Source organism: Typopeltis vanoorti, chromosome 15 (genome assembly GCF_054136105.1).
Source record: "Typopeltis vanoorti isolate ZY-2024b chromosome 15, IOZ_Tvanoo_1.0, whole genome shotgun sequence".
Lineage (NCBI taxonomy): Eukaryota > Metazoa > Arthropoda > Arachnida > Uropygi > Thelyphonidae > Typopeltis > Typopeltis vanoorti.
In genome coordinates, this window is record NC_143563.1 from 21,042,640 (window position 1) to 21,070,568 (window position 27,929).

General features: G+C 37.7%; 1 protein-coding gene across 1 annotated transcript; it reads left to right on the forward strand.

Annotated features, from left to right (window-relative positions):
* The first annotated feature begins 238 nt into the window (after positions 1-238).
* LOC150098475 (uncharacterized) lies at positions 239-27,098 on the forward strand. Its single transcript, XM_090405236.1, has 2 exons — positions 239-385; positions 25,866-27,098. The coding sequence occupies exons 1-2, from the start codon at positions 239-241 to the stop codon at positions 27,096-27,098; spliced, it is 1,380 nt and encodes a 459-aa protein (XP_090261362.1).
* The last annotated feature ends 831 nt before the right edge of the window (positions 27,099-27,929 follow it).

The window sequence follows — 27,929 nt, forward strand, 5'->3', positions numbered from 1 at the left end:
TTCAGGTTTGTTGTGATGAATGGAGGATTGATGTTCTTGGATTCTTTTTTCAAGAGAATGTGCAGTTTGTCCAAAATAGGAGAGATCACAGTTGCGGGGAATTTGATAAACTCCAGGAAGAGACATAGTTGAGCGTTTGTCTTTGGGATGAGCTGGAATGTCTTGAAACCAGGAACTATAGCTATTGATTTTTGAGCAGGTGCGTTATCGTGCTGATACAGGAAAGGCCCATTCCAAAATGTTATCGCAGTGTGGGAAGAACGGAATTGCCCGAAATGACATGGCAGGAGTCAGCATTGAAAGATTTAGACATAGAACCCAGTGGGCCCATCCAAACCAGGAAACACAGCCCCAGACTGTTATGCTGCTCCCTCCTAATTTCACGGTAAATAAAACCTTGCTATAAGTATCGTTCACCAGTTCCAGACACGTCCATTGTATTTCCACATCATGTACTGCGATTCATCGCTTCACCTTCTATTGATCCACACCCCAATGACAGTTTTTTTTTCACTATTCCGGACGACACAGGGTTTAGTCAAAGGCTTGTGAGCCACAACATAATCATGAAACCAAAAGGCAAAGGCCTTCCGGCGAATAATTCTATCACTGGCATCTGTTACAGAGCTCATGCGAGAGTAGTTTGTGATGACTGCTAAAGCTGACTGATGATTTACTGTGGCAGCACGCTTGAGAGTTAGACGGTCTCGATTTCTCAGTTTCTTGGGCCTACCAGGCCGAATGAGTGGGTTAGTGATTTTTCACTTCGCAAAATCCTCGTTGTCAGTAGGCCAGGGGAAGGTTCAATAGGGCAGAAATCTCTTGAACCGAATGATCGAACTTGTGGGCTCCGACTATCATACCATGTTCGAACAGACTCAACTCTTTTCGTCCACCTATCCTGACGGCTTAGAATGTCCAAAATGCTAATTCCCACGTGCCTATGCTTATATAGCGTTGCGGACGTATATCTGCATCATAGAGGGAAAGCAACGTCCAGCTGCAACAGTGTTCGGACCCTTTTGGCAACAGAGTGTACGTCTTCCCATCGTCATCCTTCCCAAATAAGTTTGGCAGTTTTAAAGCACTGATTAATCGTGTATTTACTTTAAGTTCTTCCACTGCATCCTTTTGTAAACAACAGCTGCTCCCTATTAAATCCACCTTCTTGTCTATCGGTTCCAACCAGATCTTATTTCTAGAATAATAAACAACCATTATCTTTTTTTTTCGATGTTGTTGTTCGAGTTTCTATCCCTTAAGCCACAGGTGTATGAGAAATATCACCCAGTTTACTGCTTACTGTAAGCCTGCACGTCTCTTTCCATTCTCTTCGCAATTTCAATTCGGAAATGGTTCTGATTTATCAGATTGAGTAACCTTCCACTGTTCCATCTAGGAGTATACTGGGTTCTGGGGAATTCTTGCTATCATACTTATTACTAACAGACTGAATATATCGGTTATAGCATCGCTTAACACAGTATCCCATTATATTTATATGTATAGATATTGCCTTCATTTTAGAATGATCCTTTGTACAATCAGATGAAAGTCAAAACCACTAATCACTAATCTGTTCTGCTAAAGTTCTCGCTAGTATGATTAAGTATTAAGCTACTAATAACCACAAAATTCAGGAATAATAAATGACTTGTAATTTCTGCCTCCTTTATTCATTTTACTAGTATATAATAGAATTAAAATTATGCCAGTAATAAGTAGTCACCAAAAATAGATACGTGTATCGAGGTATTGATACTAATACTGTTCAAATTTATCTGTCCTAAATTCGAAATTTAAAAAAAAAAAAAAACTGGAGAGTGAAAATATGACATTATAAAGAATCTCTAAATTCAATGAGATTATTCTGTGACTTTCGCTAATAAACTTCGTGAATTTTTATTTTATCTTATTGATTGCGAACGTTACTTATAGACTACTTAATTCCAGTGTATTCTCAATACTCTTTATCTAAAATAACGTTCAGAATTACTTCTTAAACGCATGTTGACCATCTCTCCGCAACAGCGAATAGAATGTAAAGAGACATGCAGGTTTACAGTAAACAGTAGACTAGGCGACCTTTTGTTGATTCATAAATGGTGTGTGCATGTTAATTGTAAACTTTTGAAATGTATCGTAGCTAATTAGAAAAATCCCAAAACTTTTAATTAATGACATCGGACCATATTTTTAAAATATAAAAAAATGGAATGTAATGATCATACGTAAAAATTAACAGCCTGAAATACAATGACGTCATCGGCAATTACAGACCAATGGCTGATTTGTGAATGAACCAATTCTGTTTTATTATTATTCTCATTATTATCTGAGACTTCCAGGGAGTCAAGGACTTATCGAGGGAGGCTATAAATCACACAAACCAGCTATCATACCTTCCCTTAAATTCATTTACACTAGATGCACTCCCTACCCCTAAGGGCAAAGTATTCCCCTCACTCACTCACTGCTCACTGGGAGAAAAACCTAGCTCTTATCCCTTTCTTGACTGAGAACAACCTTAACTTGATGCCCCTGTGTTCTCTCGCCACCTTCTATATAAGGAAAAATTTCATCAGTTGATATCCTATAACACCCATTCAAAAGTTTGTAGACCTCTATCATGTCACCCCCCCCCTCTTTCTCCAGTTAACCAGTCTGCAATCCACATACTCGCAATCTAAATCCTATAATCCAGATGTAATCTTTGTAACTCTTCTTTGCATCCTTTTCCCCAGCTTCTTTATCTCCTTGGAACCCAGCAAACCAAATCTGCGCACAATAACCCAGGTGTGGTCTTATCAAAGCCTTATAAAGAGGAGAAATGACTTCTTTATATATCAAGGTTCGCTTCAACATCTTATCCTCTGAGTTATATTTGCAACTTTTGCTATGTTGCACCAATACCCCAAGATCCCTTGCCTCTTCAATGCTCAATTCTTTCCTAATTAAATAATGTATGTTAAGTTATAGCTTCAAACGACAATAGACTTTTTAATCACTAGTTATGATTTCCAAAGTCAAAGTCTTCATTAATTTTAGCTAATTTGAAATTTATTTTCGATAGTAGTGAAATACTATTGAAAATCGTCTGTTTTGTTCCACATTTTATCTGTTTTATTCCAAACTGAGTTTCCGCTTAGTGAGTAAATGTATCCATTTGGGGCGAATGCTGGTCTTGAAATTCACGCTTGCTCTTGTTATCATTCAGAGAGTGAAAGGTGTGATTGAAGTACGATTATCAGAATAATGAGTTCCTAATCATTTAAAACTATATATTTAGAAATTTATGTACATTTAATCATACAAATACAAAATTTATTTGACGAATGATATTCTATCTTTTTCAATTTAGCTACTTGAATACAAATTCTGCTCTACGGTTCTTCTTTATGAATTTGTCAATAACATCGTCATAAAAAGTTGGTTGTAACTTAATTTTCCCAAGTAACACGCACACTTGTAAAGTCTAGCGGACGCTCAATGGCTAGAACTACGTTGACTGCGTATGGCCTGTGTTTAAGCAACAGAGTGAGACGACGTGAAATGGCTATGCGCGCATGAAATCACAGTGCTGCTGCGAGGACCTGGAAACGTCTACAACCGAGCAAGCCAAGGTAGCTTTGACTAGACGAGCGAGCACCGGCCTTCGATACACAACGCAAAGCTCAATTATTGCCGTGCAAGCTTAAGACGTCTTCAGTCTACAAATATAAAAGACTAAATGGAATGCTTATAAATGCGTGCATTTATTAACAAATAAATATTATTTCTTTCTCAATTGATAAGCTTGCGCAGCAAGCATAGCAAGTATGGAGAATTCGCCCCTGGTATCTATGCAACTTCATGCTTTTCAGGTGACATCCAATTAAAAATGACATCCGGCAAAATTTGCTGTTATTATATTGTGTGTGGAAGCCGTCATGTATCTGAGAGCTTGCGTTGAAATCACGTGCTCTTCCTAAAGTGCAACGTGGTTTGTTCCTAATTGATTTGCAAAGGCTTCAACTTTATTGACTCCAAGGGTGAAGCAAGATGCTTTTCATATTCCCCGCTGTCTGAATGGATACAGTGAAGAAAAACGTTTATGAGCGATATGCTCGCCCTGAGTGGGCAAGGGGATTATAGATCATTTTTTGAAATCACGATAGCTTTAGGTCTTTTGTGTTTGTACAGATCCGTTTGATCATAGTCAGCAGCTTGTTGCACCAGGGGATTGGGATGTGTAGACGTTTTTAGGAAATACTTTGCTGGAAGAGATTGAAGGAAAGAGTATATATAAGGGATGTCGGTGTCCCGATGAAGTCGAACATCTCTGACAAACCTTGGGGTGTTCAGAATCATACGAAGGCACTTGTTTCGCACTCGCTGCAGTTTGAGGATATTAGTTTCAGCGGTGTGGCTCCATGCCGGCGAAGCATATGTGATTATAGGACGAATCATCAGTTTGTAGAGGAGCAGTTTGATTCTGGTGTGAAATTTACTGTTTCTGTTTATTAGGGGAAAGAGCTAAGCGAGCAATGGCTTTTGATGGCTTTGCACACGAGTCCTTAATATGGTTGTTGAAGGTTAGACTTTTGTCCAGCAGTACCCAAAGGTATCTGATTTCTGTTTTCCAAGGAAGTTTGGTGTTAAACAGGAAGATGTCCCCTGTATGAGATACTGTTCTTCTGGAAAAGAGCATTGCTATGCTCTTCAAGCAGTTTACTTGTAATCTCCAATTGGAGAACCAGTTTTCTAATATTTGTAGGTTTTCTTTGGTTTTTTTGGTGCCTATGTGTGGACGAAGAGATCTGGTTAGTTTACTTGTGTCATCAGCGTAAAGGGCCAAGATAGATAACATTGGATTGTGTGGAATATCTGCCATAAATATCGAGAACAGAATTGGGGCCAGTAATGATCCTTATGGAACACCAGCCAGAAAGCGATGCTTGGTAGGTATAGTGTAGTTTATCTTGATGTGCATAAATCTGTTGGTGATGTATGATTGAATCAACTGTACCATCTGTAGCGAGATGTTAAAGGCGATGAGCTTGTGGAGCAGACCATAATGCCACACCTTATCGAAGGCCTTGGCCATATCCAGAAAGACAGCTCCATAAAGTTGATGCCAATTGTAGCCTGTGGTAATATATTCAGTTAGTCTATGGATCTGTTGAGTGGTACTGCGATGTTGACGGAATCCAAATTGTTCATTTGGGAGGATATTCAACTTATTTACTATGGATTGGAATCTGGTGAGGATGACCCTTTTGGCAATCTTTCTCAAGTTTAAAATCAGGTTAATGGGACAATAATTTTGCGGTCGATGTGGGTCTTTGCCTGGTTTATGAATCGGGGTTATATAAGCAGTTTTCCATGGGGAAAAGAAATATCAGAATTTAATAATCGCGTTGGTTATGTTGGTAAGGTGCACAATGGCTCTGCGGGGCAATAGTTTAATAATGTTATTGGTGATGCCATCTGGACCAGGAGCTTTTTTTTTTGTTGTTGTTAACATTCTTAATGAGCTCGCAGATTACTGCTGGTGAAGGAGGGATGATTTCATTAGTACAGGCATCAGGAAGTTTTATTATGTCTCACATGACGATAAATTTTATACAAGTGGTTGAAATTTAAGTTTTCATAAGCAGATGGACATTGCCATTTTAAATTTTTTGCAATGGTTTCTCCCTTCCCTTCATCCGTGTGCACAAGGCCCAGGTCCGATTGTAGAGGGAAGAGAGTTGTTTTTGCTTCTGAGATTCCTCAAGAGCCCCCAGATAGAATGATCCGCAGGTGAGAAGTAAGCCAACTTATCCTCCCATAGCCTATCCCTGTGGGTTTTGAGGGCGCCTCTCACAGCTCCATTTAATCTGTTAAGAATTCTTTTGTCTTGAGGCGCCCGGCGAGTATTATGAAATCTTTTTCAAGCTTTATTTGTGTCACTGATCAGGTTCATAATATCCTCCAGTAACCGGTTTGTTGTGGAGCGAGTTGTGTAAGAGGTAACTGCTGTTATGATTGCATTAATTTTCTGAGTAAAATGTTTGACTGCTGTTTGAATTTCTTGCTTTGAACTTATAGGATGAACAAGGTAATGAACTCTGGAAGTGCTTTTGAGTGAAGTGAACTCTGGGAGTGCTAATTTTTCCAAGGATGTGAATGAGTGTGTGTGTGTGGGGGGGACAGGTTGTGTCGCGTTCCCAGCTGTAATAGCACTGGATCATGATCTGATGACAGCTCGTTTAGTGTTCTTAAATTATATTGAAATTTAACATATTGCAGGATGGCTATATCTAATATGTCAGCAGTGCCATTCGGGCTGTAATGAGTAGGTTCAGTGCGGCTTGCGACGACAGCGCAATTGAGTCCTGTGTAATTGGCGGGGATACATCCGTTGTTTGTGGTTATACAATTCCATGCCTGATTTGTGAAGTTTAAGTCCCCAGCAATAATGATGGGCTCTCTAGCATCTAGGATAGCATCGAGATCCGTGTGCAGTAGTGTTTTTTCGGTGGGTTTTATGCTGCATAAATTTTCAGTCTGCCAGCCGAGCTAGTAAGAACCTCCACACCAGTAACCTCGAGGTTAGTGGCCTGTCAGTTCTGTAGAGGTGATATCCCCTAATTTTGGGACTGTTCGATGGCGTCAGATGTGTTACTTATCAAAACAACGTCTGGCTGAAGTCCCTGAGCGAACTCTTGGAGTTCCATAATCATGTGTTTGAGGCCATTGGCATTCCACATCGCAATCTGTAAAGAGTCTGGACTTTATTCCTGTTCATCAATAAATGCTGAGAGGATTGGTCGAGTTTCATATGGGAATCTTTTTAGCAGCTAGTGATGGATTGGTCCTGCTGAAATCCTGTAGCATATTTGCCAGCGAGGCAGTAATGACAGTTGTCAGGTTTGATTGCACTTCTGATTGATTCTGATCATGTTCCTTCTTTGTCATTTTGGAACGGGCCACGTACGCATAGCTTCTTGCCTGCCATTGGTAGTTTTTCTCTTAGTAGCCTCAAACTGCGACTGTGGGACTCCTGTCACATATTGTTGAACACTGCCAGAGGTGTAGGTGTTCGTGAGCTGATAGAGACAGGTGATTATCTATTTATTTCGTACCGTCTGTTATTCGGGTGTTGAACACATCCTTTAAAGTTAGCTGCGTGAGGGCCATCGCAGTTTGCGCAACTAGCCGGGGTGGCTTTTGACTTTGTGCAGGTGTTAGTAGGGTGGCTCTTGGAACATTTCAGGCATTTATACTCTGCCTTGCAGAGTCTCTGAGCATGGGCAAATCTTTGACACCTGTGGCACTGTCCAGATGAAACTTTCTTCCTCAGAGGCTCTGGGGTAATTCAGAGTCAACAGACTTATCTTATGTTATAAATATTTTTGTATGCTTTATGGATCTCCACTAAAACCAGAGGCAAAGGAGTTTTTTACGCTCTAGTCATCCTACTGACCTTAATAGTTGGCAGGTCCTGGTGGCGGAGGTCGGCCTCTATATCATTTGTAGTTACATCCTCTGTAACACCTCGTAGGACAACAATCATATTCCTCTCAGAGCCGACAGAAAGTGTGGTATTGAGTATTACTTGAATCTAACTCTTTGGTCAGTTTTCTATAGTCCATTACAGTAGCAGGCTGGATTTTTATACCATCATCCATGTTCTTAGCTGAGATATATTGTATCTGTAAGTTTGTCATGGTGGACCTTATGTGTGTACAAATTTTCTTTTCCCGGAGGACGATCAGTGGCACTCTCTCTGGGGGAGGCCTAGGGATCGGAACTGAGAGTGTCATCTTCCATACCGAAATCCATGGGAGGTTCTGCGTCGGTCGTTTTGTGCTTTCTACGGGCACGGACCTCTTCAAAGTCTGGGGTAATGGAAATCACCAAATCCAGCTTCTCCTCCATCTGGGCAGTGTCTTCACCTTCCTCAACGTCTCCCGGCAAGGAGTAGAAATTAAGGATGCCGGGCCTACTCGCATTTGACTTTACGTACAATCTTTTTGAGAATGCTGAGCGCCCGCCCTTTCTTGAGCGATTCAAGATAAGCGTCATCTTCCTCCTCGCGCATGGTGATGAAGGCACTACAATAGCTAATCATCTGTTATTTCTAATATATATAAGACAGCAACGGCGATTCTAACGACGGTGTGTAACAGAAGAAAAAATTAAGCTTAATAAATCGCTTTCGTTGCAACAACTACAGTTTTCTGAAGTAAAGTACTTACCTAGAGTAACCAGAACTACGCGTCAGATAACAACACTACCTCAATCATTCTATGCTCCACACAAACTCAAAAAACTGAAATAGTCAAATACTGATCAAATTCACTCACAATTCATAATCGTCGTGATAAAATTCACCACTCAAATTCGCCATCTTCGCAAACTCCTAATGAAAATGGAACTTGGTAGTTCTTTGGGAGATGGACCGAGTCCTTGTGTCTTCATCCCTTCATCTGATTTTAGCTTGAGTGTGAGATGATTATTGTGGGTAATTTACCTGTTCATTGTGAGCATTTTAAGCTGTATTAGCTTTCTCTAGCGATAGCGGATTTCGGTTTTTTATATTTAAAACGATCTGAGGGTTTATAGTCAGCTGCCTGTCGAATTAGTTCATTTGAGTGATTATCTGTGATTGTGAAGAATTTTTCTGCAATTCCTTTCATGTAGGTCTTGATATCAGGAAGGTTGGCCTCTTGGTGTAATTGCAGGTTTCTGATGAGCCAAAGGGAATTAAATGCCATTCTACGGCATTTGTTCTGTATCGTTTGCAATCTGAGGATGTCTGGATTAAGATCCCTACTGTATCAACGAGTATATGTAAACCTCCTTAATCATCAATCATTTGAAGAAGGAAACCGTGAAAAAATACTTATATTTAGAAAAAGAAAAAGTGAAAATTAATAATAAAGATTAATAATATCTGAATAATTAGAAATAGTCTCAAGAAATCGGAAGTAACATTTGCCGTAGTGATGAAGAAAATACAACTAGTATACGGTTAAGTTTTACTAAATTGTAATCCTTCATTAATAATGTTTCTCTCTTTTGCCGCCCAAGGTTTACATTTATGTATTCGTGGATTAGGCCTACTGGGGATACCACGTTAAAAAAATTGCGCCTAATACTCTACCTCAGAGGTGAGTGGAAAAGAGTACACCTTTCATCTCCTTTCTGTTCTCGTTAAAAATCCCCCAGTAGAAATTTTTAAAATTTTGCCGCCTGAATTACAGAAAGTTAATATTGGTTGACTGAGTTTGTGAGTTCTGAGTCAAAATTTTTACTTCGACTGGATACTCAATCTAAAACTCGACGATCCCAATAATCTTTTTTTTTTTTTATTTCTTCAATGATCGTAGTTGTGTTTTTTATTTTTAATATTTTTCATCTGAAATTTAATTTTTGTTTGTTTAGTTTAAGATTAATAAAACTTAAGCACAACAGGCCTCTGATGAACAGCATGACTGGAATGAAGCTATGTTGCCTTGAATAACGTTGAATGATGTTAGATCCTGTGTCGACTAAATCCATATCCACCTCTTCATTGGATATCATGATCCATCATGGGCCATCATGATCTTATCAGCACCCTTTGGTATCTTATCGAATGGTACTGCTGGACGTTGCGAAGGCAATTAATTGATAGAATACCAAATGAAAAGCAGTTGCATAAATTGGAGAATATGGGACTGAAATATGAACTATTGACTTGATAAGTGGGCAGTTGACTGACAGGTATCGGAAAATGATAGGGTGGGTGTGAATCGGCCATATTTAAGTTGACCAGTGGAGTAACCTAGAAATCAGTGCGTAGACAATTGTTCAATCTGTGTGTTAATGACATTTGGATCTAACGGGCGATGTTCAGCCGTTTGCTGCTGATGCAAAGATAGGCAAGACAATCAGGAATTCTACTGATATACAAATCTTACAGAATGATTTAAATAACCGGGAAAGGTGGAAATATTTATTCATGTATGATTATTGGGCACGTTATACATGAATAAATATTTCTTACTTATGGAGAGGGTGTAACTGATGAGATATTGTTTAAATAATAGATATTTATTACAATTTAACAAATTGTAAATTTTAGCGCGAAATAATTTTCACAAGAATAACAACAAGAATTGCAAAAAACGCTTTTGGTAATTTTTAATAGGGCGTATGATCTCCATTAACAGCTAAAACAGCGGTACATCTTGATGGCATAAACCGGATAAGATGATCAAACACTTCTTGTGGAATATTTCCCCGCTCTTCAGTGAGAGCTATTTCGAGCTCTTGAAGCGATCGTGGTGGCACCAGTCGAGCAGAAACGCGCCTTCCCAAAGCATCCCAGGTATGTTCGATTGGATTGGTATGTTCTACTGGCAAATAATGACAAATACTGATCGCAAATTTCTTCGGCAAACATTTCTCGTCTCCATAAAACGATTCCGAAGTCGGAAATTCCGCTTTAAGATACACGACACGCTTGAGCGAAAACTTGCTGCTTTTGTCCAGCTACTAATCGACCAATGGCTCTCGAAGCCATGGATTCCGGGATATCATGTTGCTCTGCCATTTTTAACAAAATAATAGGTGGTAGGTGACATAAGTTTACAATTGAAGTGATAATTATGCACTGTGGAAGTGAGCACAACAAGCCACGCTTTTATACCCCCCCACATGCTAATACAGAAAGAGACGTTTCGAAAAGTCTTAACATGATTTTCTACGCAGTTGCTTATTCTACTGTTGTATTTTAAGAATATTTTAAAATAAATGTGTTACATTTGTAAATTATTTTTATAAGTTTATAATTTACTAGAAAACCAAAATTTCACTAATTGTTTTGAGCATACTGAATTCAATCCTTTCTCATTTTGTTTTTTTAATAAATATATTCTTAAATTTTACCTCAGCAGGTGGCGCAATATCACATCGTTTTATCTGCTAATGGCGCTGTGTTGCTAAAAGGGAAGCGAGCAATGAACCGTTGAAAAGATTGTCTTAAAGATTTAATTTGGGTTTCAGCAACTTGTATTGGTGTTATGAATTACAGTGGAATCTAAGACGTAAGTAGTTTGGATATTAATTACAGAATATATGTATTATTGAAGTGCCCATAGCTCGATAGATAATATTTCAAATTAAGCACTCGCAATGCTGAATTTAAGTACATGATTTCTCTGATGTTCAAGATTATTTTATTAATTACTTTATGCAAGATACAGGAAGAAGTTCATTTAACGTGATATGTAATAAGAGCTAGTGTTATGGAAAAAATATAGAAATTTGCTTTGCTATTATCGTTAACGTTAGCTTTCAATGGTTATTGCAAGTGAATTGATCGAAGCAATGCGAAATAAATGTGACATGGAATGTTGCTACATGAAATATCTAATTTGCAGACAAGCACTTCGAAACCGTCTATTTTAAAATTCACAGCTGGTTAGACAAACGTTAATGTGATCAATTAGAACTATTCACGAAAGTAATATACGATTTCCAATTCGTCACTCCGTCAGCATAACTTGATTTTTCAAAATAATCAACTAAACTGATTCAGAAAGGTTTAAGAGATTGGCAAACAACATTTTTGAATAATAATAATAAAAAAATCCAGCTTTTCAGTTTTTGTTGTGACCTTCTTCAGAAAATGTGAAATTGGAAGAAACGGAACAATTTTGTCTTTGCTTAATAAGTGACTGTTTAGAAGGCTGTGTTATTACCATTGCAAATTGAAAGGTATAGGAATTTAAGCTATCGTTCTCCAAAAACCAGTATAATCGTGTTGTTATACGAGGGTAGATTGCAGGCATGTAATCTACACAGCTTCGTAGATAATTGAAACGTATACGCTGTTTTGAGTTGTTTACCAAACAGATATAGGAATGGTTTTTCAAGCGATAATTACACTGTAAATTATTGCTATCTTTTGATGAGTGGTGTTGAATTCTAACTCCCGGAGATATTTAAATAAATATACTATATCAAGTTAATTTGCTTGTTTGTTTGAACAAATGAGATTCTGAATCTGTGTTTATGCGTAATGTGCTATCTAACAAGGATGTGCTGAAAAATTGTGTATAATCGCCATGAAGGAATTGAGGTAGAACCATGTAACTTGTGTAGCTCAGTGGATGTGGCGTTTGCACACCACGGCGCTTCGCCGCACGAAGGAAGACTTGATTTTGAATCTAGTCGGCGACTAGACGAAATTTTTCTAAGCCTTTTTTTTCAACCGGCTCCCGATTTAGTCGATTTCTAGCACGGGCAAGCGGGTTTTGTCTCCCGGAAACTCGGGTTTTTCGTCTCGTAAACTCAAGAAAATCGACCGTAGAATCCACATTATTTCAGACATTAAATACGGGTGTTAAGGTTAGGGACCACGAGATGGCGACACTTGTTGAGCCGTCACTTTTCACTGCGTGCCGCTTAATTAGTCATAGCCTTGGGCCATTTATCTCTGATTGGGTACCAGTGGAGTTTGAACTGCCCACTCAGTCTCCGAAAGTTAGATAGGGCTAAAAACGGCCTCCCGTACTCCCTATATATACGGGAATAAAAAGGTTAGCTGAATTTTTAATTTTTTCCCCATGTAACTTACACATTATTCTACATATTCCCGAGGAAGTGTTATACACTTTTCACAACGCTGATGCATCATTTTCAATCCTCTGAGAAAACGTCGCTCTGTGTTGCAGAAACGAGTTGTCAGCTGCAAATATGATTTCATCATTTATGTTAAATTTTATACCTTTTTTTTTTAATTTGAGAATAGGAAATAGTCAGATGGGGCCAGGTTTGGCGAATAGGATGGGTGAGGGGCACCCACGTGACTTCTCTTGAAAAAGCAATACGCCTCTGCTCAGTTTCCCGTGGTCTGTACCCTCCAATATCTCCTTCAGTTTCTTCAGAGCTGTTCAGTAAACTGTTACTGTAACACTTTCACCTTTTTGGGGATAGTTGATAAGGATTACACTGTTCACATCCCAGAAGACAATGAGAAGAACCTTCCCTGCTGACGTTTGACTTCGGAACCCATTTGGCCGTGGAGAATTTTTGTATCTCCACTCCACTGACTGTTTGTTTGCTGCGTCGTAGTGATGAAGCCATGTATCATCAACAATGATAATAAGATTTGCACCTGATTTCTGAGAATGACCCAAATCCATTGAGATGACAACACACACGTTCTCTCTTTTGGTTGGCATTCAAGCATTTGGGCACCCACTTCACTGAGAGCTTCTGCATGTCCAAATGCTGGTGGTTAATTATCCCAACTCATTCCCCGGATATACCTAGAGTCTTTGCGATGCTTGTATCATCAAGGAATATGACATGCGCTGCATCAATGTTTTCAGGTTTCATCGCTGTGGAAGGTCTTCTTCACCTGGGGGCGTCTGTTATCTCACGATGCCCAGTTTTAAACGTGACCACACATCTGTCAACTGTCGTATATACCGGGGCAAAGTCTCCTAAATTCTCATACAGAGTTTGGTGAATGTCAGTTGCGAATTTTTCTTGAGACACGAAAAACTTGATAACTGCCCTCACCACGGTGTCTTCTAATTTCTCCAAAGCCTCTGTACGATATATAAATCGACTTATATATCGTAAAAGAAAAAGGACAGTTATTACAGTTTGATGAAACATGAGGGTTTAAATGATTTTAGGATATTATTATTATTATTATTATTATTATTATTATTATTATTATTATAAAAACCTCCATGGAGTCAAAGACTCATCGTGGGAGGTCCACTGTTATACACACAGTTTATCATACCGCGCCTTAAATATATTCACTGTCTCTGCACTCACCACACTCTCGGGCAATGCATTCCAATCACTCACCACACACCATGCAAAAAACCTGCTCCTCCTTCCCTTGCTCACACCCTCCTTATACAGCTTCCAGGGATGACCTCTTGTTCTCCTGCTATCCTCACCCATTCTGTGCAAAACCTCCCGACATTAATCTGGTAGTAACCTCTTAACATCATATATGTCTCAATCCCCCCTCCTCCTTTTATCTACCATTTTCTGCAAATTGCATTTTGTCAATCTGTCTTCATACTCAACATTCCAGAGACCAGAAACCACCTTAGTCAATCGCCTCTGAAATTTTTCCAACGCATTTTCATCTTTTTGAAAACCAGGTGGCCAGATCTGTGCACAGTAATCCGTATGTGGCCTGATCAAAGCCTTATACAAAGGAACCATAACATCCTTACTTCTACAAGTCAGTGTCATCCGCATCATTCCCATTATCCGCTGTATTGTCTTCACAATTTTAGTAGCGTGTCACCGAAATTTTAGGTCCTTGTCTACAATCACTTCCAGATCTCTCATCTCCTCTTCCTCCTCCAAGATATTTCCACCGATTGTGTACTTTACATTCCATCTCTGCTTCCCAAATTTCAAAACCTTACATTGATATCCCAACTCATAAACCCATTCAGCCAGTGTATTCAAGTCCTCTTGCAAAACTACACCTTCCACACTACTCCTGATAGCTCCCCCCAACTTTGCATCATCTGCAAACAATCGCATATCACCATTCAGACCTCTCCAAATATAATTTGCATACAAATTAAACAGCAATGGACCCAAACCAGACCCTTGGGGTACATCACCAGTAACTTTCCTCTTCTGGGATATCACTCCTCCATAGACAACTCGCTGATTCCTATCAAACAGCCAATCTCCAATCCAGATATGTTCTTTCTTGTGGTTACATCACTTGCTTTAATATCATTTTTGATCTAAGTGTTTTAAGAACTTTTCAGCCCACTTCGTACTATGAAAGAGCTACCGGTGTTACCTTCTATTTTACTTCCGTCCGTGTATATGTGGTAAACGTCAGCTTTCGGACATTTCCTTGTAATTATTCTATGTGTTCTTTGCTGGGCAAGGCCACACATCGTAGTGAAGGGGAAGTTCGTAGCGGCTTGCATCTATATTGGCTTTTCCGTTGTATCTTCAGGAAGGGACTTCATATATAAGAGAGAATTCTTGCATTTTCAGGAAGATTGGTGTTAGGCAGACAGTAGCAGAAGCTGCCTCGAAAGATGTTTTCCTTTAATTATCTTACATATGGGTATAAGGCGTTGCACTTTATGTTTTATTGGTTTCTCTTAGATTTTAGTAGATTTTTCCAAACAGGTGTAGCGTGTGATATAATATTTGCAGAGCCGATATATATTTTGTTCTGTGCTCGATGGATTAATCTCCAGTTTATCCAATTATGTAGATGGTCAGAAATGGGGAAATTGTTCACGAGGATGACACACAAACCTATTACTGTTTAAAATACCAGTCGACTTCAACGAACAAACTAAAAGAAACCAGTAACCTAAACCCGCATGGTACCTGAATGTTGCACAACTGAAACAAGGCTGATTCAAATGCCTACGACCAACCATTTGAATAATTTGAATATAGGTGCGACTGTGAACTGTAAGAAGAATATAAAATGTAACCTCTGTAAAAACGTTTTTTATATAATACTGCACATCTATACTATGCAAACATGAGAATATTAGGTGGTTAAGAAATAATTTCGATAATTTTATGTTTGTCTTCTCGGGAATTGAACGATATGTACAGGGTGTTCGGGATAAATTTGACATATTTATAATTAATTATATTTTTCCGTAAGTTACATGTATTAACACACACTTCTCTTCATTTAAAAGTTTGGACCCTTCTTCATTCATATACAAGATGTCAGAAAGGATGGATAGCTGGAACCCACCTGAATCATGGAAGAGAATAACTTGTATCATGATGATTCGTGCCCGCCATCAAAATAAGGATATTACGACTGCTGCCCAATGCTCCCTGAATACAGTAAAAACAATCAGGCATGAACTAGAGACTTGCAATGGTGACTACGAGGATGTAGCAAGAAGAAAGATCCCTAGCAGACGATCTGATTGCGTTCGTACAGCAGAATTCCTCGCAAATCTGCAGGAACAGGTGTTGAAGAACCCTGGCATTGGAATTCGGGCTTTGTTCGTGGAGTTGCTAACTGTAGTCAAGCCCTGGATAACAAGGGTAGCCAATGGTAGGCCGTATGTATGGCAGCAGGATTCGGCCCCTTGCCACACCTCTGGGAAAAGTCAAAAATGGTTGTCTGAAAATTTCTACGACTTCACCAGTCCAAATGTTTGGCCTCCAAACTCCCCAGACCTTAACCCCATGGATTATTTTGTATGGGGCGCAGTTGAAAAAGACACCAATCGCACTTCCAGTAATACAAAAGCCCAGTTAATGGATAAAATTAAAACAGTTTTTGCGGCCCTTCCCAGGGAGACTGTAGCATCAGCTTGTTCGAGGTTCCGAAGCAGAATTGAAGCTGTGATCGATGCTAATGGTGGTTATTTTGAGTAAATCTTGTTGATAGTATTGTAATTAACTCTGCCTGTAATGTTTTTTTGTCAATTCATTAAATTTAATAGATACAAAGAAGATTTTCTTTTTCCTTACGAAACTGTCAAATTTATCCCGAACACCCTGTAGATAAACTAGTATTAAGTGAGATATGAATCATATAACCTGAAATTGGTCGATATTTTGCTGTCAATTTCGATAACATTCATTACCATTGGGAGTGCAACAGTCCAGGCGAAATAACTCTGTACGCTAGCAATAAAATTCTTTTCCTCTACATAATTTATAATCCAGTACGTGAAACTATAATCTTTTTTGGAATAATAATAAATATACTCATATATGCTATACATCATGCACACGAAAGCATAGTTCATTTATTTTAACTTACTTTAATACTGCTCTAAAGACATTAAAACAGAAGAATATCATTCTCCAGAGTGATACAAATTTCGATTTAAATAAGAATAATAGCAAAAGTGAAGAATATAAAAGTATATTATCTTTTCGTGGGTTTCTTGCATACATAAAAAAGTAATACAAAAGAAACACGCTGTTCAGCAAGTTGTATTCATCACATTTTTATAAGAAATCAACTGTCATGTGTCGTGGATGTTCTTGCTGTTATGTACCATCCAGTCGTTTTCACTTCTTGGTGATCCTGTGAACAAAGGCTCTCCATCCCAGTCATGCCCTTTCTTTCAGTAATTGTACGTTCAAGTTGAAAAGTTCTTTTATGTTGTCCATCCAACTCTTTGATGGTCTTCCTCTTCTCATTCCCTCAACCTTCTCCAACATAAGCCTTTTCCAATGTTTCATCATCTCGCATAATATGTCAAAAGCATATCGATTTCTGTTTAGCGATCATCGCCTCCAAGGAACATTCTGTCTTTATTTTCTTTAAAGCCTACTTGTTTGTCACTCCTCCACGTTCATAATTCAAATAAATCAATTCGCTTTCTATCTTTCTTCTTAATAATAGTAGTTCGCCGAGTGGTTAGCGTATCCGCTCTCCAGCCAAAAGGCTGTGGATTCGAATCCCACCGTGGGCATGGATTTTTGTGATTCTCTGTAAAAAATTAGAAGTTGTGGTTTCAGCAGATGGCGTTGGTGTAATTACGGTTTGTTGTAGTTGATGGACTGAGGAGTGGAGATGGAGAGCTGTAAGAGGAGGAGCCCTCCCTCGAAGAATCCTTAGACTCCCTTGAGGTGGCCCGTACTCATAATAATCCAGCTCTCACATTTATTTTTCTGCCACTACTCTCAATTCTAACGAGATCTTTGTCTAAAACAACCATTCTCATAACGTATTCACTATAAATATTAAAAAGGTAGGGCGGCAGTGTACAATCCTGTCGCACCCTTTTTTCCACTCGAACATGGTTTGTTTCTCCAAAGACTGTTTACTGAAGCTTCTTGGTTGTCATACAGCTTTCTGATCAAGAGAATTAGATATTCAGGTATTCCTATCGATCTCATTATATTCTACAGTCTGTTGTGATCCAGGCAAGCAATAAAAGAGATGAATACTTCCTTCTCAAATTCCCTTCTTTCCATAATCCATCTCATGTTTTCTATCTAATCTCTAGTTCCTCTACCTCTTCCTCTCCTAAAGCCTGTATGTTCTTGTGGCATTTCTCTATTTACAGAAGGGTCCAACCTGTGTTGGATGTACAAATTCACACACATGAATTTGTACACCCAACACAGTAAAAAATTGTATGCAGTGAATGTACATTTCACGTACGAATTCCCTGCATACTCTTTCCATCGTTTTACATTGTTTCTTCTTCCATCAAATATTTTTTCCGAATTACTTTTTACCACTGCTAATCTAGAGATAAAATTCCCTGTAACAGCATTTATTTTTCTAAACGGATCTCTTGTTCTACCCATAATATTGCTTTCTTCAATTTCCTTGCACCCTTTGTTTAAATGTTTTTTCCTCATCTTTCCTAGCCTGTCTTTGTAAATCTGCACTTAGTTGTCTAATTTTCTAATTTTATTTGTATCAATGAAGATTAATTTTTCTTCTTGCTTCTTCTATTTGAATCGCTTCTTCTGAAAACCATTTGCAAACTTTTTTCTTGGAGCTTTATTTAGAATCTTCTTCCTGCTTCTATTAATATACATTTTGCCTTTTCCCCATAGTTCTTCATTCATGTTCATCTCAGTTCACTGATTCCTGACATCTTAACTCGATTTCTCATTTCTTTCTTCAACAGTTTTCCTTGATGCATACTTCTTGCATTTCATGTCCCTACCGTATTGTAAATCAGTAAAGCGCAGGCGTCTTCTGAAATTAACTCTATCATAAGCTGAACTTCAGGAAGTCTTGGATCCAGCTTCATCATTCTTGTTAACTTCATTGTATCAATGACTTCCGACCTGGGTGTCCCATTTCCCAGCACTATATCACAATAACGTAAGCCTCTGTTCATAAGATTTTCGTGACAAAATATATACAGAAGTGGTTTGCCATTGCCTTCTGTGTTTGTTTAGTCTATTAGGAAAGGCTAATCAAACTGCAAGACATGAAGATAAATAAAATAGGAACGAGTGGGGGAAAAGTAGAAAGAGCAAAAAAAAGTAAAGAAAGAAAGAATGGGGACTAGTCTACAGATCTGAATATAACAGATGTATATTATATGAAATAAGGCATGGTCCAGCATCAGGCCTTGGGTTCGCCACTCCCATACTCACTAAAGTGAGCACTTGAGTTCCTTTGTGGTATCCGTCTGTCACAGCCTTATAACAGACCATCGCTCCATACTGCTGCACCCATCTGTACTGGAGGATAATTAAATGGGCAATGCTGTTAGTAATATCGTCGAAACGAGCATAAATTTTAATGCATTTGGAAAGTATATAAGAATTTAAAAACTGCCATGCGAAAATCTATTAAATGCAAATCAGTTATATGAGCCACTTATCAAAATGATTAAATATTCAGATGGCAAATCATAATATACTAAAAGAAATGAAATCAAAGGTTCAACACGTGCGCTGGATCACAGATTAATAAAAAAATTATTAGGTCTAAAGTAAAATTATGACAATAAGCTTAGGACGAATCCCTGTAATTTAATTTATGAAAATGCCTATAAAACTGTGGTAAATGCTTAAAGGAAAAAATAAAGAATGCAGGTTGATAAACACCATAACTGGAAATGCCAGAAAAAAAAAATAGGTGAATTCCTTGAGGGCAATGATGACTTCGTTGTTCTTGTGGAAACGAATAATCGATTTTACTACCTGTGGTCAATCCGATTTTAATCATAGAGACAAGCGAAAGTGCGGAAGTCACCTCTCGTGAATAAGTAATTCATTTAACTATATGCAGTACATGAGGAAGTAAAGACTGTAGTAATGGGTTTACAGATAGTGGTCTGTTATTATAGACCACTGTCTATATTTTCGACAGTCTCCAAAGTTATTGAAGGTCTAATAAAATAAAATAAATAGTTTCCTAAATTACATATGCTTTTAGCTGAATAATCCGTGCTAGTTTATATTCGAATTCGATAAGGAAAAAGCTTTGATGTTCAATAAAAACATTTTAGTTGAATCTGAGGCATTCGACTGTGTTACATCGTGATTCATTCCTTCAGAAAATATCCAGAAAAGTTTATGATTGGTTCAAATCTTGTGTGAATAAGATATAATAACAATATGCCAGCAATGTCACCTTCTGAAAGTCACCCAAAAATGATAAAATACGGAGTCCTACAAAGTTCGGTTCTATTACCTATCCTATTTTCAGTATACAGGGCGATCAAAATTAAAGTGTCCATGTATGAAGCATTGTGGAGCGCCATCCATCGATCCAAATGCTGCGAGACTTTGTAGAAATACGTGTGTCATGTGGAAGCGATCTCATAAAAAAACAAACGTAGTTCAAAATTCACCCAGCAGGGAGTGTTGTAAACAACACATGCATGGAGTTTCCATATCACGCAATTCAGAATCTTCACGGAGGATTTAAAAAGAAGGACACAGGATGTTTCCCTTCATTCTCAGTGTTAATATCGTGTATAAGTGATGGCACTAACTTTGCATCAATGTGCTTTGCTCATGAAGTTAAACTACTTAAGTTACTGAAATGCTGTTGCTGAATTCCGCGAAGTTCGTCGAATGAAGAAATGTCGACGAGATCTGCTATCTCCATTTGCTCTGCGACGAATGATTATTCCTTTTGAAGAATCGCGATCTTTGGAAGCTATACCTGGTATAGATAGAAACCAGTCAGTTCAAAACAAATGGACGAGGTTTGCTACTGCGGGGATGTCCATGAAAAACAGAATTCGTTCCTGCAGTTGATGTGCTCTACAAGACACATTGATGTGCCTTACACAACTGTGTGGAAATGTCTACGGAAAAATCTGCATTTCCACCCATTCAAGATAACAGCGGCAAACGAGTTGCACCCGGAGGATAGTGAAAGTCGATTGACATTCGCTTTACCATTAATTGCTCGAATGGAGTGAATGTGGCTGTGGGTGATTTTGTGAGTAGATCAGACTTATTTTGCCTGAACCGAATTGTGAATATTTCAGATTGCCGACTATCGGCTACACCATAACCGCCGGCAATCTAAGAAATTCCTTTGCATTCACCCAAAGTTACTGTGCGATACAGGATTATAGCTTCGTTTATCATTGGACCATTCTTTGAAAACATTGGCCAATATGGCCGTGATGTGTTCAGTTACTGTCGAGAGGTATCGCGATATGGGAAGCACTTTTGGTGTGTCACATCTATAGCAGCTCCTCTGCATAGATTCATTTATTTTCATATGGCAGGATAGAGCCCTCCACACATCGGTCGATCCGTACAGGAAGTTCTTCGAGAATATTCCACGGAAGCCACAGTGATAAACCGTGCGTTTCCCAATACATGTCTTCCTCGTTCACTGTGTGATCCTCTATGATTTCTGACTCTAGGGAAGGGCAGAATATTGGACATTACAGCTCGCGAATGTATAGTCGAAGTGAATAAAAATATGTTATTGGTGCTTACCTCGCTTTCCTACTTCTTAGTCATACAGAAATATTACTATATCTACATTCGGTACATCACACAGCCCCCCCCCCCCATGATTTTAATTTTAGAACTACTTTTTTCTCATACATCACTTCCGCATAACGCACTGTGTATTCCTGCAAAGCTTTACAGTATTTCTATTGACATATTTTTAACCAATATGTTGAACTGCATAATTAACGTCATATTTTAAGATGCTGTTACTATTCAGGGATATATTCTTTATTTACGTATGGCTGTTGATTGAGAACTGTTGATTGGAGATTACTACACCAATCTGCTTCCTCTGACACGAAATGGAATAACCAGAGCTATATCCATTACATATTTCTTCGTATCTTCAGCTAGCGACCTGTTTGCCAGTTTCTTAACATTTTGACATTGTAGAAACTGTTTATATAATAGTATATAATATATGAAAGAATAACACGAGAAATTCCTCTGTATACAATGTAGTTCCAAGCATCTACAAGAAACACGAAATAGTGTGTACATCATAACGTACTTCTGGAAAACGATTCAGCGCTACCTCACGGCATTAATAAAGTTCACTTTTATATTAAACGTATATTATAAGATACTAATCTAAATGTTATATATTATTTCTCAAGTATATGTTGTTTGTCATGTGCGTTCCCTTATAGATGCAGAATTTTAATTTTGAAGTAAATGCCTACATTTGTTTTGTAATAGTAACGAGTATGGCTACGGATCTTGGTTACACACTTTGCCCAGTTCCTTCTAGTCTGTTTCCATTTTATGTTCTTCATTCATAAGACTTTTATTTAATTTATCAATCTCTATATTACCGGTTTAACAGCATTTCTAGCATTTTTTATAATGTATGTAGCATTACGTTTTATTATCTGCTATTGTCACTTTCATTGTTCTATTTATGACTACTATATTCATTTCTGCTTTTTTATATATGGTCCACACACGAGAAGACACAAGACCTCTAGCACACTAGTCCCGTGTCGGCAAGAGGAATAGAAGAAAGGAGTCTCTTCACATTTTGCTTGAACAACTGAGAGTTGTAATCTTTGGGGAAGCCAGAGTGAGGAACTATTCCAAAGAACAGAAGTAGGTGGAAAGAAAGAGAACACAGTGAAGATGGTTTGGTGAGTTTGAGGACTACAAAGGGGTATTAGTAATTGCTCTTGCTTTAATGATTTTGGAGGAGAGTGGAGGAATGATAGTGGCCAATTCGGAAAAGACTTTGGCGCTCCACCCCAAATATGACAGCAATATTCAATGGCTGGCAGAATTGGGTTTTGTATACAGTTAATAGCTATGAAGGTGCGAAGTTGTTTGTGTAGAAAGGTACACCAGGTTTTTCGGTGGCTGCAGAAACTTAGTTGTAGTAAGATTGTGCCAGGAAAGATGGAAAATGAAATTCAGCCCAAGAAGAATAATCGGATCGTGGTTTGGATATCTCAGTATTACTGAAGTTCAGAGGAATGGATATGAGCTCCTGCTTCCGAGAGATCAGACAGAACTGAGTTTTGGTGGCATTGAACTTTACAACGTTGTCCTTGCCCGACTGGGATATAACTAGGAGGTCTGTGTTGGTGGTAGATCTTGAGGAGTCTAATATTTGAGCACTAAGCGGTTCGTCGAATGAAAATGAGGAATAGAGTGGGCTGTCTTAAGCAAAGCTATGAGTAGGATTGGAATTCTGTGAGAGCAGTTTGTTTACATATAATAGGAAGACAGTGCGAGTAACAACAGAAGCCTGGGGTAATCGTGCATTGGTGTGGAAATCTCAGGAGAATAAGCCATCTATCATGACACATAGTGAGCGACTAGTGAGAAGTTTCGCGATCCAGTTGCAGACTGAAGATGGCAGACCATAGGATGGAAGTTTCTTGAGTAGGCCCCTGTGCCAAATCTGATCAAATGGCGATGGCAAACTCGTCTGGTTCTACAAATTACTCCATGGCTTGAGTCCATAGGTGAAAGTGAAAGCAAGAAAAAGAGTGTAGATCGCGAGTGGCGGAATCCACACTGCTGGTCACTAAGTAGTTCCTATGTCTCTAGAGGGTTCAAAAGTTGGTTGTTGATGACCTCTATAATTTCCGAGAGAACAGAAGTGAGAGCAGTTGGACGGTGGTTGACTTTTATAACCTTTCTTTGGGACAGGCTGGATGTGACCAGTTTCATTGTTCTCGGGAAGACGTCAATTGAATAGGATAGATTGAAGAGGTGATATCGGATAGGTATTAGTTCTGGGGCAGAATTTTTAAACACAATAGACAGCATATCATCAGAAATAGATGCCGTGCTTGTGCTAGGTATGGTGTGAACAATACTGCATTTCAGATTCGATGCTGAGAAGATGAAAATTGAACAGGTGGTATTGTTGTGAAAAGCAAAATTACATCCACCAAAATTAGAGGCGTCATATATCTACAGCATACGTTGGGTATGGTGCTTTTGAGGCTTTCGTATATGAGATAAATGTGAATAGTGTCAATGATAAATACCCAAGTGTCGGCTCTGGGTGAAAAACAAGTAAGCATAGTATTATGCTTTGGTATTTTACCTCAAATGAGCACAGGATAATTAGTTATCATTTAAAACGTATAGCGATATAGAACAAATATCATATGGGGGAAGGAAAAAAAGAATTTATGCAACAACTAGAAAAGGACTATATAGCTTAATTGCAATAACCACGTAATACTGTGTCATTTAGTTGGAAAAGACTTGGCTTGGAAACGAGAAGAATCTTTTTGTTGGTTTCCTCAAGTGAAGATGATTTTCAATATCATCAGCGGAAACAGCCTTCGTTTATTTATTATTTTATATATTCGTTTAAATTTCTCATTAGGTATTAGTTATTAGTTATTATTAATTTATATTATCAAATAATAATAATAATATCAAATAATAATAATGATTATTATCTAATACACTCCCTGATGGAGGGGAAGTTCACGAATGCTGATTTCGTGATAGCATAGGATTATCCATATCAGAGATATCATACAGTGTTCATAATTTCAAACATTTTGAATGTGGAGGCATTTCACTAAACAGCATGCAGAAAATCAGCATAAAAATTATTTCAGCATCAAAAGGAATCTTTTAAATATACATTCATTCACTCATATGAAATAAAATTTTTCAGTCATGTGTTTTACTTTTTTATATAAAACGTTTTATAAATAAATATAACGTTTACATTTAGAGCTCACCATACTATATTATAATTATAGTATTCATCACGGAAGTGAAGAGAGTCAAAATTAACACTCGTATACTCTCTCATTAAAATCAATGATTACTTTGCTTAAACTCTGTAGTGAAATTAAGACTTTATTATGCCGATTTATAATGACCGCACTTCATTACTATAATGGCATGTCAAGACCTTTGAGAGTTCATATAATTAATCGATTCAACATTGTCTAATTAATTAATGACAATAAATACTTAAGTTGTTGGAATGTGGCCTGGTTTGATGGAACTTTAAGCAGTTTGTAAAGAAACATATGCCAATATGTATAGCGTATGCATATGTACATAGCGCATATTGTTCTGAATTAAATTCCTATTTAATTCAAAACATCATATGCTTCAACTATGAGTAAAATGAAGAGTAATTTTGAAGAGAAGTCATTTTTGTTTCTGTTAAAACTTCATTAGAAGTTTTATTTAATTTTTTTAGGAAAAGAGGTAAAGTACAAAATATCTGATAGAGTCAAAGAAGAAAAGTTGAAGGTGCTGCCTGTCAACTCCAGCAGCACCGGTATGGAAATTATTACTCAAATAGTTAAGTTACTGTGAAAACATTATTCAAAAAATTACTGATATAAAGAAACGAGGATACGTGAAATTCTCTTAATTGAGTAGAGGAAGTATGAACGTAGCTTAAGAAAAACTGTCTGTAAAAAATAGCGTTTAAAGTGTGAAAGTTTTAAAACGAGGATTTTAGAAGTATGATCAGGTATCTTAACACAGGAAATAACTTTGCTTTTTCTATTCTACACTAGGGTATTTTAACTCGAGTAAGCATCACGCACCTTTGGAAGTTCATACTCAGTGAAAACAATGTCTTGTAATATCTGTGGAAGGAGGTATTTCAAATCAGATAGCTTGAAAAGACATTTATTACTTCACTCTTATTCACAACCTTTCTCTAATAAAATATTTAAACTATCCGATAATTAAAAACAAATTATTCGTTCACAACATGAAGTCCTCTTGTGCAGCGTGTGGCAAAACCTTTTCCACATCCAGTAAATTGAAAAGACATTTTTTATTTCACACTAAAGAAAAAACATTTTCTTGCAAGGCATTTTCTCTGTCGAGTCACATGAAAACCCATTTCTTAGTCCATACTCAAAAAAAGCCATTCCCTTGTGAGAGTTGTGGAAAGGGTTTTTCTCAATCAAGTAACCTGAAGAAACATATATTAATTCATTCTCAAGAAAAGCAATTCCTTTGTGAGATTTGTGAAAAGACGTTTTCACAATCAAGTAGCCTTGAAGAGACATTTGCTAGTTCATACTCAAGAAAAACCATATTCTTGTCAAAGGTGCGAAAAGGCGTTTTCAATGAACAGTGACTTGAAAACCCATTTGTTAGTTCATACTAAAGAAAAGCCATTCCCTTGTGAGATTTGTGGAAAGACGTTTTCACAATCATGTAGCCTGAAGAGACATTTGTTAGTTCATACTCAAGAGAAACCATTCTCATGTGACAGATGTGGAAAGGAATTTTTTCAGCCGAACCATTTGAAAACCCATTTGTTAGTTCATACTAAAGAAAAGCCATTCCCTTGTGAGATTTGTGGAAAGGCGTTTTCACAATCAAGTAACCTGAAGAGACATTTGTTAGTTCATACTCAAGAAAAACCATATTCTTGTCAAAGTTGCGAAAAGGCGTTTTCAAGGAACAGTGACTTGAAAACCCATTTGTTAGTTCATACTAAAGAAAAGCCATTCCCTTGTGAGATTTGTGGAAAGGCGTTTTCACAATCAAGTAACCTGAAGAGACATTTGTTAGTTCATACTCAAGAAAAACCATATTCTTGTCAAAGGTGCGAAACGGCGTTTTCAAGGAACAGTGACTTGAAAACCCATTTGTTAGTTCATACTAAAGAAAAGCCATTCCCTTGCGAGATTTGTGGAAAAGCGTTTTCACAATCAAGTAGCCTGAAGAGACATATGTTAGTTCATACTCAAGAAAAACCATATTCTTGTCAAAGTTGCGAAAAGGCGTTTTCAAGGAACAGTGACTTGAAAACCCATTTGTTAGTTCATACTAAAGAAAAGCCATTCCCTTGTGAGATTTGTGGAAAGGCGTTTTCACAATCAAGTAACCTGAAGAGACATTTGTTAGTTCATACTCAAGAAAAACCATATTCTTGTCAAAGGTGCGAAACGGCGTTTTCAAGGAACAGTGACTTGAAAACCCATTTGTTAGTTCATACTAAAGAAAAGCCATTCCCTTGTGAGATTTGTGGAAAGGCGTTTTCACAATCAAGTAACCTCAAGAGACATTTGATAGTTCATACTCAAGAAAAACCATTCTCATGTGACAGATGTGGAAAGGCATTTTTTCAGCCGAACCATTTGAAAACCCATTTGTTAGTTCATACTAAAGAAAAGCCATTCCCTGTGAGATTTGTGGAAAGGCGTTTTCAAAATCAAGTAACCTGAAGAGACATTTGTTAGTTCATACTCAAGAAAAACCATATTCTTGTCAAAGGTGCGAAACGGCGTTTTCAAGGAACAGTGACTTGAAAACCCATTTGTTAGTTCATACTAACGAAAAGCCATTCCCTTGTGAGAGTTGTTGAAAGGATCCAATGTGATGTAATCTAAAAACTCATTTGTTAGTTCATACTCATGAGAAACAATTCTTTTGTGAGAGTTGTGGAAAAGCATTTTTATAGTCCATTCGTTGTAAGCTCATTTTTTAGTTCATACACAAGAAAACTCATTCCCTTTTGAGAGATGTGGAAAGACATTTTCACAGTCCTGTAATTTGAAAACCCATTTGTTGGTTCATACTCAAAAAACCATTCTCTTGTGAGAGATTATCCTCAAGTAAAATCGTTTTCCATTGTGACATGAAAAAACATCTGCAAAATAAAATGATATTATTAATTCACTATTACAAAATATTAAAGAACTCATTTTGATGAATGTCATGCTTGTAGCACTCCAATCAAGACGGTTTACTACTAAGCCATGCTCTAATTTGCAAAAGCCATTTGGTTGTATGATATAGTTAGAAACACAAATGAGGACATCTATATAAGGAAGCTCAATATACTTAGAAGAAATACCTTGTAATTTTATTATTATCAAATAATTAATCTCTGATGTTGTCGTGTTTTTCGTATGCAATAAATCCTTTTACATTTAAATAAGAATTAAATATTTTGCCTTCAAGCAATTTAAATAAATGTTGCACCTTTTAGTCCATATTTATGTATCTTTGCAGTTTCCGAAGACAGTATTTCTCGTAAACGTACTAGATATTAG

Coding starts and splice junctions, on each gene's coding strand:
- LOC150098475 (XM_090405236.1), top strand. CDS start 239: ATGTTATCGCAGTGTGGGAAGAACGGAATTGCCCGAAATGACATGGCA. Junction 386..25,865: donor TGCTCCCTCCTAATTTCACG/GTAAATAAAACC, acceptor TTCATTCTCAAG/AAAAGCAATTCCTTTGTGAG.